Genomic DNA, 17036 nt, shown 5'->3' with positions numbered 1-17036 from the left:
TACTAAATAGTTAATCCACAGAACTACAATATTTACGAAATCAGTTAAGCCAACTCTACCTTGGCATTTGTATTTTGTACCTGGCAACTTAATTCAAAGAGAGACGTACGTGTCCGTACGTCAGTCATCTAAAAAGTCAATTTTCTTCTAAATCGAATTGTTGGGACTGATGTATGAAAATATAATTGTTGTGAGTTATTAGGCTAGTTCGTAGTATTATCAGCGTCCAAGATGCCGCAGACTTCAACTGCGAAGCCGGGCGATGGCCACAGTAAAGGTTTATTTCAAAATACGGCCGGCTTCAGCACTCTAATCACTGTTACGGTATTGTCATTGGCTTGGTTGGCCGGTTTCGCGTCCCGGCTATTTGCTGTTATACGTTTCGAGAGTATAATTCACGAGTTTGACCCATGGTAAGTGTAAAGAAAATGGTGATTATGAATGATGTGGTTGAGTTTTGGTTCCCTCCATTTATTGCATACGTGTTCTAGGTTCAACTACCGATCCACGGCCTATATGGTGCAGCATGGGTTTTACAATTTCCTAAACTGGTTCGACGAGCGTGCGTGGTACCCTCTGGGGCGCATCGTGGGGGGCACAGTGTACCCTGGTCTGATGATAACGTCGGGCACGATACACTGGATCCTGCACGCCTTAAATATTCCGATACACATTAGAGATATCTGCGTGTTCCTCGCGCCTGTGTTCAGGTAAGCCGTTATCTAGGTTACCACTTTATTGATATAACAACTGGTACTATTATGATGTTGATATCTGATAAGCATGTCATCTTCAAAGCAGCAAAGATGTACACAACTTATCAATGCTTTAAGCATTAAAGAAGATAACAAACACGAAATTTTACCCATGTAGCCATCTAGATTTATTATTCATGTATGTTTTTAAACAAATTACTTAGTTTATATACCATTAGAATTGTTTATCATAATTTTGTAAGTGTGTAATTAACCGACTTCTTTTACTAATGTTTTTCTATGTAAATTTTATGCTGTTTTACACAGAAATGTTCAGATAATTTCTCTGTAAACATTTGTGATATTGATTAAGTAAAACCTTTTTTAAAATTCTACCGTTCTTCTTGACAGGTGGAATTAATTTTTAATGATGATTTTGTTCTTTTTAGTGGGTTAACAGCTATAGCCACATACCTATTGACATCAGAGCTGTGGTCTCGTGGCGCTGGTCTGTTTGCCGCTTGCTTTATAGCCATAGTACCTGGCTACAGCAGTCGTTCTGTAGCCGGCAGCTATGATAATGAAGGAATAGCTATATTTGCGCTCCAGTTTACTTACTACCTATGGCTCAAGAGTTTGAAGAACGGGTCAGTTTTCTGGTCCATCTGCACTGCATTGTCATACTTTTACATGGTAAGTTTGTTACATATTTATTTTGCTATGATTAGTATAAAGTTGTATTTTTAAGAATATATAACTGAAAACCAGTCTAACTCAGGGGTATCATGTTGCCCAGGTTGAGGAGGATAGATAGGCAGTTAAAAATTAATAAATTATAAATGTTGCAGTTGCTCCTTGTTAAACACTGGTTTAGACTGGGAGCCGACCCTGGAAAGGCTAGATAATAAGTAATTAAAAAATATAGTACTGTGTAGTTGCAAAACACAATGTGATGTGATTAGCATTTTTCTACTTTATGGAATATTTCTTGAACCTTTTCAAGTTTGCATGGTCACCATATAATTAGGACTTCATCATTTCAACCCTGGCATATATATTTTGTTAATTATATAAACTAACAGGCTGGCTCCTGAAAAGCTGATCTGTTTAAAGTAATTAAAATAACTGATATCCCTTGATAAATCACAGAGATTCATATAAGGTTTGGGGGGTATTAACTAATCTGCTATGGCTTAGTTCAGCTTTCAATGTATTTGACCTCCTTATTCCAGTTACATAAGCATTATAGGATTACTTACTCCTAACTGGATTATGAATTGAATCAGATTCGAATCAGATTTCATTTGAAATAATGAGTTTATAGTTTATTTGTTTTTTTTTTGTCCATTAAAAGTTTGTCTTAAGTTCTTAAATTGAATCTCTTTGAATAAGAATCGAACTTGTCTTGTCTTAACGTTGGAGTTAACCTATTATTATTAAACTAACATACTCATTATTTGGTTGATCAGCCACCCCTAGTTTCTTTAATCCCAACTGGAGTCCCCCATTAGCCACCGCGACAAGGAAGCCTTAAGTAAAAAGTTTAGAACGAATTTAAAATACTTTTATTCTATTCAAATATTGAACATTATCATAAACCTCAAGAGTTGTGTAAGTACAATTATTATGTGTATGAGGGATTGCAACGCATTGCCATACACTGACACAAAAACGCGGATGACGTAGCACGGTGGTTCAGGTTTAGTCAGTAAGAGCCTAACACTACCCATTTCCTCCCTCGAGGGACAGGTATCTTTTAGGATTCCCCTGCCTTAGCAAAAAAAAGTACTTGTGTAAATATTGACTCATTTTATATTACAGGTATCAGCATGGGGTGGTTACGTGTTTATCATCAACTTGATCCCGCTCCACGTCTTCCTGCTGCTGATCATGGGCCGCTTCTCCCAGCGTCTCTTCGTCAGCTACTCAGTCTTCTACATCGTCGGCCTGTTGCTCTCCATGCAGATACCCTTCGTCGGCTTCCAGCCTATCAGGACCAGCGAACATATGGCTGCTTCAGGTAAGACAATATCTTGCTATGTTTTTATACTGGTATTACTAGACATAGTTAAGGAAAGTTTACGATTCTTGTTCATAAACCGTGTATTGATATCGTAAAACTGAAGTTAAAGAAAGAATAAACTGAAGAAAATTTTAATTTTAGCAATTAAATTAAATTGTTTCTAAGCTTAAAATTACATATTTACGAACTTAACCACTTGTCATTGAGCTCGTAATAAATTATGAAGGATTTTCCGTGATATTACCTAAAAATTAAGCTATAAGTGCATTCCTATGAATCGATTTGAATTTGCTTCGTATTTGAACCGATATTTATACAGTAGATTAGAAATCACCGGATATACAGAAAGACTTATATCAATGTTGTTTCTAGCAATAACCTGTTTGCAATATTCATCCAAACACGAATTTTCGCACTTTACTCATTAATTGGAGTTACGGTAATGAGCTCAATTGTCCCTAATTTTCGCCTACTATTAGTTGCATTACATAAAATAAAAAAGATGACTTCAAACATTGCGTAAAAGATTGACAATGATTACAAAACCAACCTATTACATGTGATAGAAAAAAATCTTCTCCCATATTATCGACTCACAGGAGGCAGTTTATAAATAATTCCTTTGATATATAGTTAAGTCGTTGTGTAGCTACCAAAACCTATTGAGATTAACTCATGAATAGTGCTGCCATGACGAATAGACCAACACATAAAACTCGATTATCTGAAAACCAATTTATCGCGAAACGCAGAATGAACGTCGAATCGCAACAACTTAATGTATGCGAACATTTCGAATACTTACTCGACAAACAATAATAATAGTTATCGATTTAGTTAACAAATGAAAGTTTATGAAACACCAAACAAAACAGGTCACGGTAAATTATTGTTTAATAAATTATACATCGTTTCGTAGGTCATAAAAAGGTTTAAAATGCATGTTATTTTAGGACAAACACTTTGAGTTCGATTTTTTATAGTATCCATAATGCCTACTGCCACTTCTAAAAGTAATATACCTGGTGTTAAAGAGAGATCTACGCTGTAAATTGCGCTGTCATGCTTTGACATCCATAATAATATAACTTCCAGACGCGATGGTAGACCCTCAGGGATATCGTATGAGTCACATTTTGAGGCCACAAACGAGCATGCTGTAGTTGGTTAAAATAATCTACCTATATTGGAGGTTATCAAGTGAGTTATGGCGTAATTATACAATGCCATATCAGCATGTCTGATGTAATAAATTGCGACTCCATGTGTTCGCGAATTAACTTAGATTACTCTCGTATATTCCATTTTTTTATGTACTTGATAAAGATAAATAATCTTAGTGAGTCTTTTTGTCTGAAAATCGAGTATAAAATAAAACGCTACTTCATAAAAATTTAAAACAACAATAAAGAATATCAAATTAAATATACCACTGAAATATATCAGTCGTTGATTTACTTAATATGTGTTCTGATAAAAGACACCAAATGGATGATAGTCTGTCTTGTCTCTCGTATAATCCATATACACACACACACTCAGTACATCATACTTTCAATTGAAATAATCATTCTTAAAAAAAACCTTAGAAATTATTAAAAAAACTAAATAAAAAACCAATAACTTGAAATTGACGACTATTAATCGAATTGTATTTTACTAAAACATTTTCTTAAACGTGTGCGTATGTATAAATACGTGTACATCTTGCATTACAAACACGATAAGGTTTAATCTGTTTGTTCGTACTTATAACTAATTTCAATTTGCTGGGTAATTGATTGCTCGATGCCTGCTTAGCGGAGTGTAAACTTAGTATTGAACTGTTGATAATATATGTTGAGCGATAAATAGAGAGCTATTTAATGTTTTTTTACTAGCCGTACTTTGCGGTTTTATTAATGTTCTTACAATGTTGTTATAGCCTTTACTGGGTCCCAATTCCGCCAAAATGCTCAATAGAATATGAAAAGTGTAAAATTTAATCCAATTTCCATTCATTCAGGAAATACGGCTATTGTATATAGCGCAATCGGGCCCCGGATCTTCAATAAATGGAATATTGAAGACAAAAGTCATTGTCAGTAGTGCCTCATATTAGTGCGTTTAACTAGCTCTAAAATATTTTACGATTGATAGGTATTAGTTAAAATTCATATCCATAATTAGGTTCAACAGTTATTCGCTTCACGCAAATTGTATAAAGTAAAACTTAATTCGCTATATATTAGTTGTCCATTCCTTCAAAACTGCATTCTTATCAATATCGGTAAACAGACAGGACACTAAAAATACATAAACAATACCAATACTTTACATAATATACGAAAGCGCCTACCTTTATGTATATAAATGGCACAGATGTGTCATTGTTATTCAGAATATTGAGATCGCTATCAGTAACTTATTACTGCCATTTGTTCATACAATATTATAGTATAATAACAATTGGCCAATCGAACGGCTGCAATAATATTTTCACCTTGAAACGTACATAGCAGTAACATTCGGTTTCTCGGACATTGATGGAATTAATAATTTCGGTCGTGCGAAAAGTCAAGTGCGAGACGGACTCGTAAACTGAAGATTTCAAAAAAATCGGCTAAAGCAAAATCAATCGGTTGGGTGAAGAATAAGAGATAAATAAGTGGTCACTCACCCAGCCTCATATTTATTACTGGGACAATTGTTTCGTAATATTTATCTTTACTGTTAGTATTTGTTTTTATAGCGGCAACAGAAGAACATCATCTGAGGTATTTTCAGCAAAACTCTAAAAACGTCAATTTGTGAAGTGACTAGTTGTTGTAATTTTTGCCAATGACAATCTGACAACATTATATCTAACGGCGATTGTTTACAGAATCGTTTTTTAATACGTCTGTTGGTACAATAATTAAGGACCAAATCTCATGCTCGTGCTGTGATGTCTATCTTGCGGTCAATTAATCACAGTTCTGATTGGTCAGATTTGACCAATCTTCGAGATACCTGGGCAGTACGTGGACAGGATATTATGAAACATCAAAAATCTATGTTTGTCTGTTTACTTTCCATTGTTTGAAATGTTAGTAAATTATCTCTTCTGTTAAAGTTACTTCAGAGATGATTTTGAGAATTTTAAAGAGGAATTTCTCGTTGAGATGTCATTTATTACGCCCATGACGTACACATTTTGAATGTTACTGTAGTAATGGCTAAATGCTGATAATCAATTCTCGATTCCACATACTTATTAGTTTTCAAACAAAAATTCTAAACATCAGTAGCTTCAGACAAACATGTTCTAATATTCTCACGGTTTAAAGTGAAGTTTACTTTCAATTCGTAAATAAGTAGGTCTTTACGAATTAATGCAGCTCTTTGTTTACACAAACGTTACTATGGCTCCGTAGCTGTGACGTGACTCAACGCCTCGAGTACAATTTCTATGAGAATATTTTATGATAATACCAAATTACATGGTCCTGCACAAATGCATACGATTTGGCGAGTTTCCAACGTTTTGAACGGCGGTATTACCCAGTGAATTCACTATGAAAACAGTAAAAGATATTCTCCAAATTCTCTCCCATAGTATTTTTATTACAACTTTGTTTTTATAAGGAAATGAGATGGGTTATGGATGCTATGAAACGACCGGCGATGTATAAAAACATTGTATTCATTGAGCGTTTTTTTAAGACTTCTGTTTACAAGACAACTTTTATTTAAAAATTAGCTGTAAGTGATTTTTCTTTTTCCCATTTCTTCATACTTTTCCTTGAAAGGATATCAATATATAATATTTTTGGACCCAACTCTATGATTTTGGTAATTGATACCACAAAGTTCTTCCATTCATCTGAACACTACCAGACATAGACTTGTTTGTCAGTTTTTATAATAAAACGAATACCAATTGACCTCAACAGATCAATTGGTTTCCAAGGTCGAGTCGTTCACTAATTTAAATTGCCTGTGAAATGCACAATAGAATATGCTCTATATCTAATATCCTGTTATGTATCTTTTTATTATACCAACATAAATCGATGGGTAGCTGAATGTCGCAACAAACTTGTGTACCGAAACCGGTCCTCTATTTTATTTCCTTTGAGTTTGTGAAAAAAAAAGAGATGTTTATCATGCCATTTTCTTATTAATTGTTTATACTTTTATCTTGAGCGGATCACTGTCAGTTTTAAATACCGTTATGCACTTGAAAAAGCACAATTTTCGAGCAAAAGTCGCTTCCGTCCTCCCCTATAAATATGTTCATATCCACTAGGCTAGGATCACTTTAAATACATTCATTGTTTATTTGATAGACAATATGTACTAGGTTAATCTATATCAATCGATAACCTTTCTTATACAAGAGGAAGCCTGTTCCCAGCAATGGAATATTAATAGGTCAAAAGCTAACACTCATGTTTTGTTCACAGGTGTATTCGCCCTGTTGATGGCCATCGGTGCCCTCAAGTACCTCCACAGTCTGAACCCCAAAGGCCAATGGAAGCAGCTGCTGATCTTAGGAGGTCTCATCGCTGCAGGCACCGTCTTCCTAGCCGTCGTACTACTAACTTACATGGGAGTCATCGCGCCGTGGAGTGGACGGTTAGCACAAATTGATTATACAAAAATAATGTTGCCATAGAAACGAGTTGCCAATTAAATTGCTTTGTTGTAAGCTCTAAAGCGGTTTTATGTCCGCTGATAACTTTAAATTGAACCGAACATGATTAACACGGATTTAGCATGCCATTTTTATTTACATTTTCCAAGTTTCAAAGAGAAAATTGAGTAATCTAAAACCACTGTTTAAAGTTATAAAAAAAAATATGCAAATCGCCTGCATGTAGTATCGTAATTAAAACGTAATTACGAACAACGTTTACAGAAACGTTTATACATTAATAGTTATTAAGTAATACTAGTAGGCACCATAGTTTCTTGTTCAACATAATTTGTAAGTTATTTACACATTTGTTCGAGTGTTTAGTACATTAGTAAGTAAGTAAGGTTTACAAGTGTAGACTTTACAGCAATAAAGTTACGTTTTATGGGCTGATATGGATGCTTGTAGCGTAGTTACGTATCGATGACCTTAATGGTGTATAGAAGGTGGTATTTTGATATTGCATTTGTATGGAAAATTGTTTGGCGAGCAATTTTTTGTTTAAGTTGATACTGACATATAGTATCGGGAGTCTTTCGAGTCTGATGAATTGCTACGCATTGTCATGCATCGGCCAAAAAGCATATAAAGACGTTTGATGGCGGTTCAGGTTTAGTGAGTAAGAGTCTGGCACCCACTTAATCCCCCGAGGAGGTGGCTGTTCATGAGAACTCGCCCGCTTCACCAAAAAAAGGATAAACGACTCTTGTTACGGCCTTTTATTCAGATTAGATCTGACTTAAACGATTCTACAAATCCACAAAATCTGTCAGTTAAGTCACCCTAGGGGCTCTTGTTGTAGAGGTATGTGAAATGGGGGAGTCATTGTAAAGTAAAAGCTAGAGTCAAATTCATATCAAAGAAGGTTTTGGACCTGCAAAGCATTTTCTCGTATAGGTTGGGTTTGATTAAACAAAACTCAGCAGCGAATCTCAAGCAATACAGTAAGTGACAAAAGTCCAGGACCGCTAAACATCCTGTATGCATCATGTTACCAGATAGTTTGACATTATCTCAAACTGCTGTTCTATTTCAGTTTCTACTCCTTATGGGACACGACATACGCCAAGATCCACATTCCTATAATCGCTTCGGTGTCTGAGCATCAGCCTACAACATGGTCGTCATTCTTCTTTGATCTGCACGTGCTGGTCTGCACCTTCCCTGTTGGCTTGTGGTACTGCATCAAGAATGTCAACGATGAGAGAGTGTTTGGTAAGGGATTTTCCACTTTACGATTTTAGTTTTAGAGTTAAAAGTTCTCTCCATAAGTTGAATCTCTTAATACAATATGATGTATTCATTCAAAGGGCAAAAATATCAAAGGGCCTATCAGGAATATTATTATTTTTACAGTTTTGGAGACTTAGCGCACTACTTATCAAAGAACGGCGTTTCTTTTCCACAACTTCCAGTGGGCGTGTGTTAGTGCGAAATGCAACTACTGTACAATATTTTTATTATTTCATCCCATAGTTGCACTATACGCCCTAAGCGCGGTATACTTCGCGGGTGTGATGGTGCGCCTGATGCTGACGCTGACGCCGGTCGTGTGCGTGCTGGCCGGCATCGCCTTCTCCATCCTCCTGGACCTGGTGCTCAAAGAGGACGAGATACCGGTGCCGCAGGTCGAGACTGAAGAGTCCAAGAGCTTGTATGATAAGGTAAGGATGTTACGGTTCACTCTTCTATAACCGATGTTGTAGTAGTACCTCACATTGATACAGTATTTGTAAAATATTAAACTCGTTTTTGTTCGAAAATGACAAATTAATTAATTTTGAAAATGTTCGTTTATTTCATTCCAAGGTGAGATCCAATGTGGTATATTTGTGTGTTATTACTCCATAGTTTTTGTTATTTATTTACGTCACCATACGGAAAGCGTGACGTGTCGCGTGATCGATACCCATTTAGGAAAAGCATTTTTGTGGTCCACGAATACTTGTCCTGAGTCTGGGTGTATTTGTGCAGGTGACTTGAATGTTTGTGAAAACCCCCGCCAGATAAGGATTAAATTCCTTAGTGCAGTAGTCGTCTTAAATTTTACATCGCCAGAGCTCCGTAAAACAATTATACCTATCTACAATCGTTGCCATCACCCACAGGCCGGCAAACTAAAGAAGCGTACTCACGAGCCGACACAGCCGCTGGACGCCGGCCTCGGTATGAACGTGCGCTCGGTCACGCTCATCCTCTTCATGATCCTGCTGATGCTGTTCTGTGTCCACTGCACGTGGGCCACCTCCAACGCTTACTCCAGCCCTAGTATCGTGCTCGCTAGCTATGGTAATGATGGGTAAGTTGTTTTTATGCTTTATTTTACATAGTTATGTGAAGTTGAACTTTATTGTTAGTGACACAAAGTTAGGTTTTCGTTGTAAGATTATAAGTGTACGAATTTGGGCTTTGTATTTAGGTATAAGGTATAAGGTATATTTTTATGTGAACTAGTGTTCAAACAAAATTACAATATACTTTTACGCGACGGAACAAAATAGGTAATAGAAATAGAAAGATTATGTGTACAGTGCTAGTTTTGCGCTGTTTTACTTGTTTGTATTATTCAAACAATATGAATGTGAGGTTTATGCTTCTAGACATGAGGTTTATATCTATTTTTTTAGCTTCTAAATACTTATTTTTTTCTAGATCCCGTAAAATTTTGGACGACTTCAGAGAAGCTTACGGCTGGCTGTCACAGAACACCGCGGAAGACGCTCGTGTTATGTCCTGGTGGGATTATGGATATCAGGTAATAACTAAATAAATATCCTGGGACAACTCACACACGGTTATCTGATCCCAAGCTAAGCAGAGCTTGTGTTATGGTAACCAGACAACTGATAAACTTACTTATATATTTCTAAATACATACATATTATAGATAAATTACACCCAGACACCAGAACGAATGATCATGCTCATCACACACCATTTGTCCTGGGTGGGAATCGAACCCACGACCTCCGGTATAGCAGTCAGGGTCACTAACCACTAGACCAACAGGCCCGTCGCGATATAGATACATATCTATATATAACGATATAGTACCGTTATTACTAATTTTGGCAGGTCCAAATAGAAAATGTGTATTCGAAATAGCCATCTCCAGCTATCAGTGCCCACCAAACGCGTTGAAACACATGCCAGCTCCATATGAGACTACCTTACAAGGATGAATTTTGCTTAAACATGATCAAGCCGTAGCCGGGTGACGCCAAAACACTAAACGTCGCGGTTTCGATCCCTGACAAGTATTTATGTGATCCCACGAATGCTTGAAAGGGTGTCTTTATTTATGTGACTTAACTGTTTGTGAAACCAGCCGCGACTAATCGTAGCTGATGAACCTCACAACATAAAATCTATTCCTTGCCACCAGATCGCAGGAATGGGTAACCGAACAACATTAGTCGACAACAACACGTGGAACAACTCCCACATAGCGCTGGTCGGTAAAGCGATGGCCAGTAACGAGACAGCCGCCTACGAGATCATGACGATGTTGGATGTGGACTATGTGCTGGTCATCTTCGGAGGGGCCATCGGGTACTCGGGAGACGATATCAACAAGTTCATATGGATGGTCAGGATCGCTGAGGGAGAGCATCCTAAGGATATTCACGTGAGTTTTTTTTAAGCGGACAGTTGTATGTAGTTGTATCTCCTTTTAGTGAAGTCACTTATTAATATTGTCAATAAATACAGCCTATTATAGTAATAACAGCCTTTAAGTCCATCAGTTCTAGATTTATCTGATTTAGTATAGAGCAAAATGGTGCGTATGTGTATTTGTAAAGTATTGTGTATTTATTGCAGGAAGCAGACTACTTTACGGAAAGAGGCGAATATCGAGTAGATTCAGAAGCTTCTAAAACGATGTTGAATTGTTTAATGTATAAATTATCATATTATAGGTGAGTAACGTTTCTAATTTGATTTTAAATATTAATGTTAGTGCTCTACCCGTCACAAAAATAATTAAAAGTGTTCAGCCTGATAAAGTGAAAAAGTCGTCGACTTTACTATTAGTATTGTCTCCAATAGGTTCCTCGTAAGCTCTTTGGAACAAATACCTGTAAGAGATAGCCTGCGATAAAACAGCCTATTTTGGCACCGCGTAACTCTTTATCTTTGTCGAATCCTGTACTTATGTGGTTTGCAATAAATAATATATTCTACCTATTGTATAATTGTCCAATAAACAACGAACTACAATTTATACCTGCTTGTGTACACGGTACACAGATACGACAGTGGCGGCAGTCCGCCGGGCTACGACCGCACGCGCGGCGCGCTGCCCGGCAACCGCGGCTTCAAGCTCACCTACCTCGAGGAGGCCTACACTACCGAGCACTGGCTCGTCAGGATATACAGGTGCACACGACAACACGACATCTTATTGCCCAGTGCCCAATCTACTCTCATTTTACTACTCTTTAGCATTCCGACCCTATCTGATCAGTAGCTACTATTGATTCAAGATCATTATTCTAAGAAACATTGTTTTTATTTATTTCATATTTATGTTGGGAGCCTACCCCAACGATGATGGTTTTTTTAATTTATTTGGCATCTGATTAAATGAGACTATAACAATGTGTGTTACATTGTTATAGTCTCATTTAACGTTATAGCTTCCAGCTATAATTACTTTCATGATAGTCCAGTAAGGGACTCAAAGTTCGAGCTCCCTGCAAACTTTTAGTAAAAAACCGTTTTCATAGTTGCCTTATCTTCATTTTCAGGGTAAAAAAGCCAGATGAGTTCAATCGCCCGCGCTTGCCGCTTTCGAAAAGAACGGTGCCGACAAGTAACTCCATTTCTAAAAAGGTAATGATATCATAATTTATATAAATAATATTTATAAAATACTAATATTTAATTTATGGATTCAGTTTAATTAAGTCTTCTAATTTTTTTTTTGTCTACTAATACTGATTATTGTGTTGCGACGATTCCTCTTTTTCCCTAATTACTAATCAAATTCTTGTTATTGTAGTATGGTTATGGTTCTGTAGTTGCATATTACGAGACTTTTTAATCAAAAAAGTTTAGACCTTCGGGGCAGCCGAGAAGTCGCCTAGTCAGTTCAGAGTCATTGTGCAACTTCACTTTTTTAGGGTGCAATTAAATTTTACCTCATACTTACTAACTCAAAATCAACTAATTAACAGGTTTTATTTTTCCAGTTTTCATTTTATTTTTATACTTACTAATATATTAACTAAATGGTGTACTGACTTGTTTTCTCACATTCCAGCTTGCATTAGGAGGCGGACCGACGGTACAGTAAAACTGTTGAGTTCTGTTTGACTGATGTATGTGGTTGTATGAGCCTGAGCTTGTGTGTTTGACATCATACATCTTCGCTTTACTGTCTAATGTCCGCATTTTGTGTCATTATTTTGTTTTGGGGTTGCCAGAACTAAGTATGTTATGTAAGCGTTACGAATTATTGCCAATTTAAAGATAGATATTTTTTCAGTTCCAAGTTTTTGTAACTATGTGTAGAGTACGAGTAAATTATCTTTTTAGGGTATGTTATAAACGACCACTGGCAACCTTAGTATTTATTTTTCATTATTTTAGTTTCACTGGCAATACAAATAGAACTGATTATTTATTTTATTCACAGTAAATAAATGTATTGCATAAACTTTATTTTTGTTTAGAAATAATAGATTTACGTTTTATTTAAAAATCAAATGCATGTTCACTAAGTGTTATCGACGCTGAATGTGACTTCATTTGCTGGAAACGCTTACTATATTAATTATATTGTTCAAAAGCGATTAAATATTAATATATTTCTCTTTGTTCAGACATCGAAAAGACGAAAAGGTATGATGAAGAACAAGCCGAGTATCGTGAAGGGTAAGAAGGCGGTGAAGCTGGAGTGACGCCGCGAGCGGTGCGGCGCGCGGCGGCCGCCACACGCACTACACGCACACGTATAGCGGGGCCGGGGGACAGAACAGTTATAGATACTATTGCAATCACGTCAGAAGATACGTTTTAGTATGAGCACGAGTTCCAACTGTCAGAATATGTACTAAGCCTCTAGACAGACGGACTGCATTTCAACTGCAATCCTGCAAATTGCAGTTTGAATGCAGTTCTGCAAACCAAATGTGCAGTCTGTCTGTCTAGAGCCTTAGTCACCGATCGTAATAGGCTTTCTACCTAGGATATTGGGGTATTGTAGTTTGGTGTGAACGAAAACTACAAGATGCCACACGCAATCCGCTGCGGAACGTTTACTCAGTGAGTGACTGATTGATTACACGGATGGTGTTAAACGACACTAAAGCAATAATAAACAATTTTAACATATCACACTGGTTCCTTAAGTAAGGTTATGGTATTTGGCTCTACTAGTTCAAGTACTTATTAGTTGAGAGTCAAGTCTTGTATAAAACGTAACTTCTGACGAAATGAACTCCTCGCGATCGAAGGCCTAAAGTTTGGACAAGAAATATTGAATATTATTTTTCATGAGTACAAATTTGTCTGACTGTAAATTATTTAAAACTAGTTGGAATTATTCAATTATTATTGTCTTAAATTACTAACAATTCGATATCGTCGATAATATTCAATATTTGTGTGTCGGTGTGTGAGTGTTTCCTACGGTTATGGAGATATAGGTATGTGGACTGTGTGTCGATAAGTGATCATACAAACACGTGGCCGCCGCCGATGTACTATAAACTGATGACTGACACCAATTATGTATGTATCTTAGTCCATTAGATAAAAAATGTTTCTAAAAATAATTATTTAGTTTGTTCTAGCACTGGGTAGATTGGTGTTTAAAATAAGTGTTGAGTTGGTCTCATGGACACGTCTAGATTGCAATAATTCAATGAATTTTATTATTAGTACAGAAAATAATATATTATACTTTATGTACGTGCGAATAGTGTCGAATCTGTAAATACATGCTTCGTTTACTTTGTATTTGAAATTGGTTTCTTCTATTCCATTTTGAATGTTCATTTCTATTGTGTGGCGATACTGCGACCTTCGTTGTAGTGTATAGTTATGTATAGGCTATCGGTGAATACCTTCCTGTGTATTGAGCGTAATAAATTGTATTTTTAATATCTTGACTCGTGAACAGATGATTAAGCAATTATATCTTCATGTTGAACCCCGTCTTTTGGTGTAGTTTCGTATACTTTATATATTTCGTCTATTTTCAATTCTCTAAGTCCCTTTATCATAATTTATAAATGTGTTTCAATTAAGTCTGTGTAATATTCAACAGACTATCTTGTTTCGATTAATGTAAAGGCGCGCTCACAACGCGTGAAGTGATTACTTGTGAAAGTGGTGAATTGTACACGCGTCTTTATAAAAGAAATAAGAAATAAATAATATTTGTAATCGCTACGTCCATTTGTATAATAATTAAATTTATATTTAGCGCTATTTGTCCGTACGTCTTAATTTTCATATAATTTATAAAATTAAATAAAATAATAATAATATTTACCTCGCTACACTACAGTACTTATCACAAATTTTGTGTAACTTTGTTACATTTAAGAATGTTGAAAGAATGCAATAATGTTTGTGTCCTGTTAATTAAAAAAAAAAACTTATCTTAATTAGAAACTAACCAAAGTAATTCATTTCGATGGGTGTCCAATTGTTGAATGTATTGTCAAATTCATTTGTATTTAGCAATTTTAAACGTAGTGGATATCTTTATTATAATTCCTTAATAATACCTCTTTTTTGTCTTAACTTTTTACATAGACGTGCTAGGTATGAAACCAGTGTTTTACTTCTAAGATTTCCAGTGTGTTTATGTCATTTTTCCTTATCACAAGTCACTCAATAATGATGCATTTAAGTCTCGCATTTTAAACCACTACGCTTTGAATTGTTATATATATTTTTATTTATAAAATTAAATATAAATTCTTGTTCAGTAATTGTCAATGATATAAATTTTAATAAAAAACGTGAATGATGTAATTCTGTGGGTGTTATTGTGTTACGTATTTTTATTTTATTGTTGTCCACCTTTGTTTTGCGTAATTGTAACAGAGTTTTATCGATCTGCAGTTAGGATTCATTGTGCTAACAATGTTCTTAATAAACAGATGGAGACAATTATACTTGTTTTATTTTTGTTATTACCTCGATTCTTTGTTTAAGGCTTAAAACATAATAAAGTTTTTGGATCTGTTGGTATTCATAGTATAAAGAGCCTTTACATTACAAGTCCACTCAACTTGCGTAGCATATCAGACGAGCCAATAGTATGATTCCCATCGTAGCTTATGAAACTTCATATTCGTAGTATTTTTTTAAACTTTCGTAGCACATTTGTCATCCATATTCCATAGCAATCTATTGAGCACGGATATCGAAAAAAAATGTGTGTGCTGATATTCGTACTAAAAGCAAGTACGAATTTCGTAAAACAAGACATTCGCAGCAAAGGGGTTATTTGTACCAAATTCAAACACACATGTAGATAAATAGCACCCATAAAGAGAACAACACACAATTATTTGCCTCCGCTGGAATCGAACCAACCACCATCAGATTACCGGCTACCGTCACAAACCACTGCGGTATACAAAACAATGTCATACACATACCATAGCAACTACATTCTGCCGTTACCTACCTGTTGCAGGGATATGCAACTGGTGTCATTGTAGAATGTATGACAATAAGAGGATTTGACCAAGTACCTTGATTACGAGCTAAATTGGGCGTTTTGACTGTAAACGGAGGACTATTGTTCGTGGAAGTCTATTTTTATGGATATAAAAAATCTACACGCAAACTCGCTTCGCTGTGTGCCTCGGAAAGCTCTAAGCGTTCTCATTTTCACAAGCTGATAAATAATTATTTAAGAAATGGAAATTTATACTATACGCATGTGTTAGATCCCACTGCTGGGCAAAGGTCTCTCCTGTTTCTTCCACACGTCTCTACCCTTCGCAATTTCTGGCCACGAGTGCCCCAATGAAAAAATTACGTAATAAATTGTAAAAACACAAACCACTTCTTCATCCACATTAAACAGAAAAGGGGACAATCCGATATCGATGTCGAATGTTTTATCCTACCTTTCAGTGAATTAAATAAATGTTTGACCTCTTTTGCCCACCCTGTCGTACACTTGCCTACCTCTCTACCTGCCGACCATCATGGTAAATCAGCAATATCCGATTATAGGACCTATTCAATTAGTTGCCCGGACCAGACCTCTTTTAAATCCGGTTTATGGTACTTTACCGAATAAATTCCCCTTTGCTCCACATTAAAAGAATTCTAACGAAACAAATTAAAGGTATCTCTGTATGTTTGTTTTGTACTTTAGCTCTTGTTATAGAATTATAGTTAGTAGACTGCAAATGTGTTACTCTGTGGAATTAGATACCTTAAAACTCAAGGTAAGTAGGTACGGTAGAAGTATTTCAGAGGCCATTAGGATAGACTTTGAACTTCGTATTGTAAAATGTTTGACTACTTTATTTTTTTTAGCCAAGGGATTGAACCGCAGACCTCAACATTGCACCGTGACCGTATACAAGGCTTATCGTTGGATTGTCTACTTACTACAAACAATCGGTAAGGAAGAAGTTTTTAGGATACGTCTATAAATTTCTTTGTTTTGTATGTG

At 35.9% G+C, this 17036-nt stretch overlaps 1 protein-coding gene across 4 annotated transcripts; it reads left to right on the top strand.

Moving 5' to 3' along the window:
- Nucleotides 1–94: 94 nt before the first annotated feature.
- LOC113504736 (dolichyl-diphosphooligosaccharide--protein glycosyltransferase subunit STT3B-like) lies at nt 95–15508 on the top strand. 4 transcript variants are annotated; one of them, XM_026887158.1, is made up of 15 exons: nt 95–413; nt 492–710; nt 1145–1388; nt 2517–2715; nt 7146–7317; nt 8415–8593; nt 8855–9042; nt 9487–9677; nt 10031–10133; nt 10764–11006; nt 11201–11298; nt 11630–11758; nt 12130–12214; nt 12645–12668; nt 13207–15508. In XM_026887158.1, the coding sequence occupies exons 1-15, from the start codon at nt 232–234 to the stop codon at nt 13282–13284; spliced, it is 2334 nt and encodes a 777-aa protein (XP_026742959.1). In that variant the 5' UTR covers nt 95–231; the 3' UTR covers nt 13285–15508. The 4 variants fall into 4 exon arrangements, with proteins under 4 accessions (XP_026742959.1, XP_026742962.1, XP_026742961.1 ...); XM_026887161.1 differs by having other exon boundaries at nt 12645–12681; XM_026887160.1 differs by having other exon boundaries at nt 12645–12702.
- The last annotated feature ends 1528 nt before the right edge of the window (nt 15509–17036 follow it).

This window comes from Trichoplusia ni, chromosome 23 (genome assembly GCF_003590095.1).
Source record: "Trichoplusia ni isolate ovarian cell line Hi5 chromosome 23, tn1, whole genome shotgun sequence".
NCBI lineage: Eukaryota > Metazoa > Arthropoda > Insecta > Lepidoptera > Noctuidae > Trichoplusia > Trichoplusia ni.
Note: the sequence above shows the minus strand (reverse complement) of the source record. Positions and strands in the feature narration are given on the sequence as shown.

What these genes read in the sequence shown, in the direction of transcription:
- LOC113504736 (XM_026887158.1), top strand. Translation starts at nt 232, where the DNA reads ATGCCGCAGACTTCAACTGCGAAGCCGGGCGATGGCCACAGTAAAGGT. An exon ending in ATTCACGAGTTTGACCCATG is followed by an intron (nt 414 to 491) that starts GTAAGTGTAAAG and finishes TACGTGTTCTAG; the next exon opens with GTTCAACTACCGATCCACGG. An exon ending in GTAACTCCATTTCTAAAAAG is followed by an intron (nt 12,215 to 12,644) that starts GTAATGATATCA and finishes CTCACATTCCAG; the next exon opens with CTTGCATTAGGAGGCGGACC.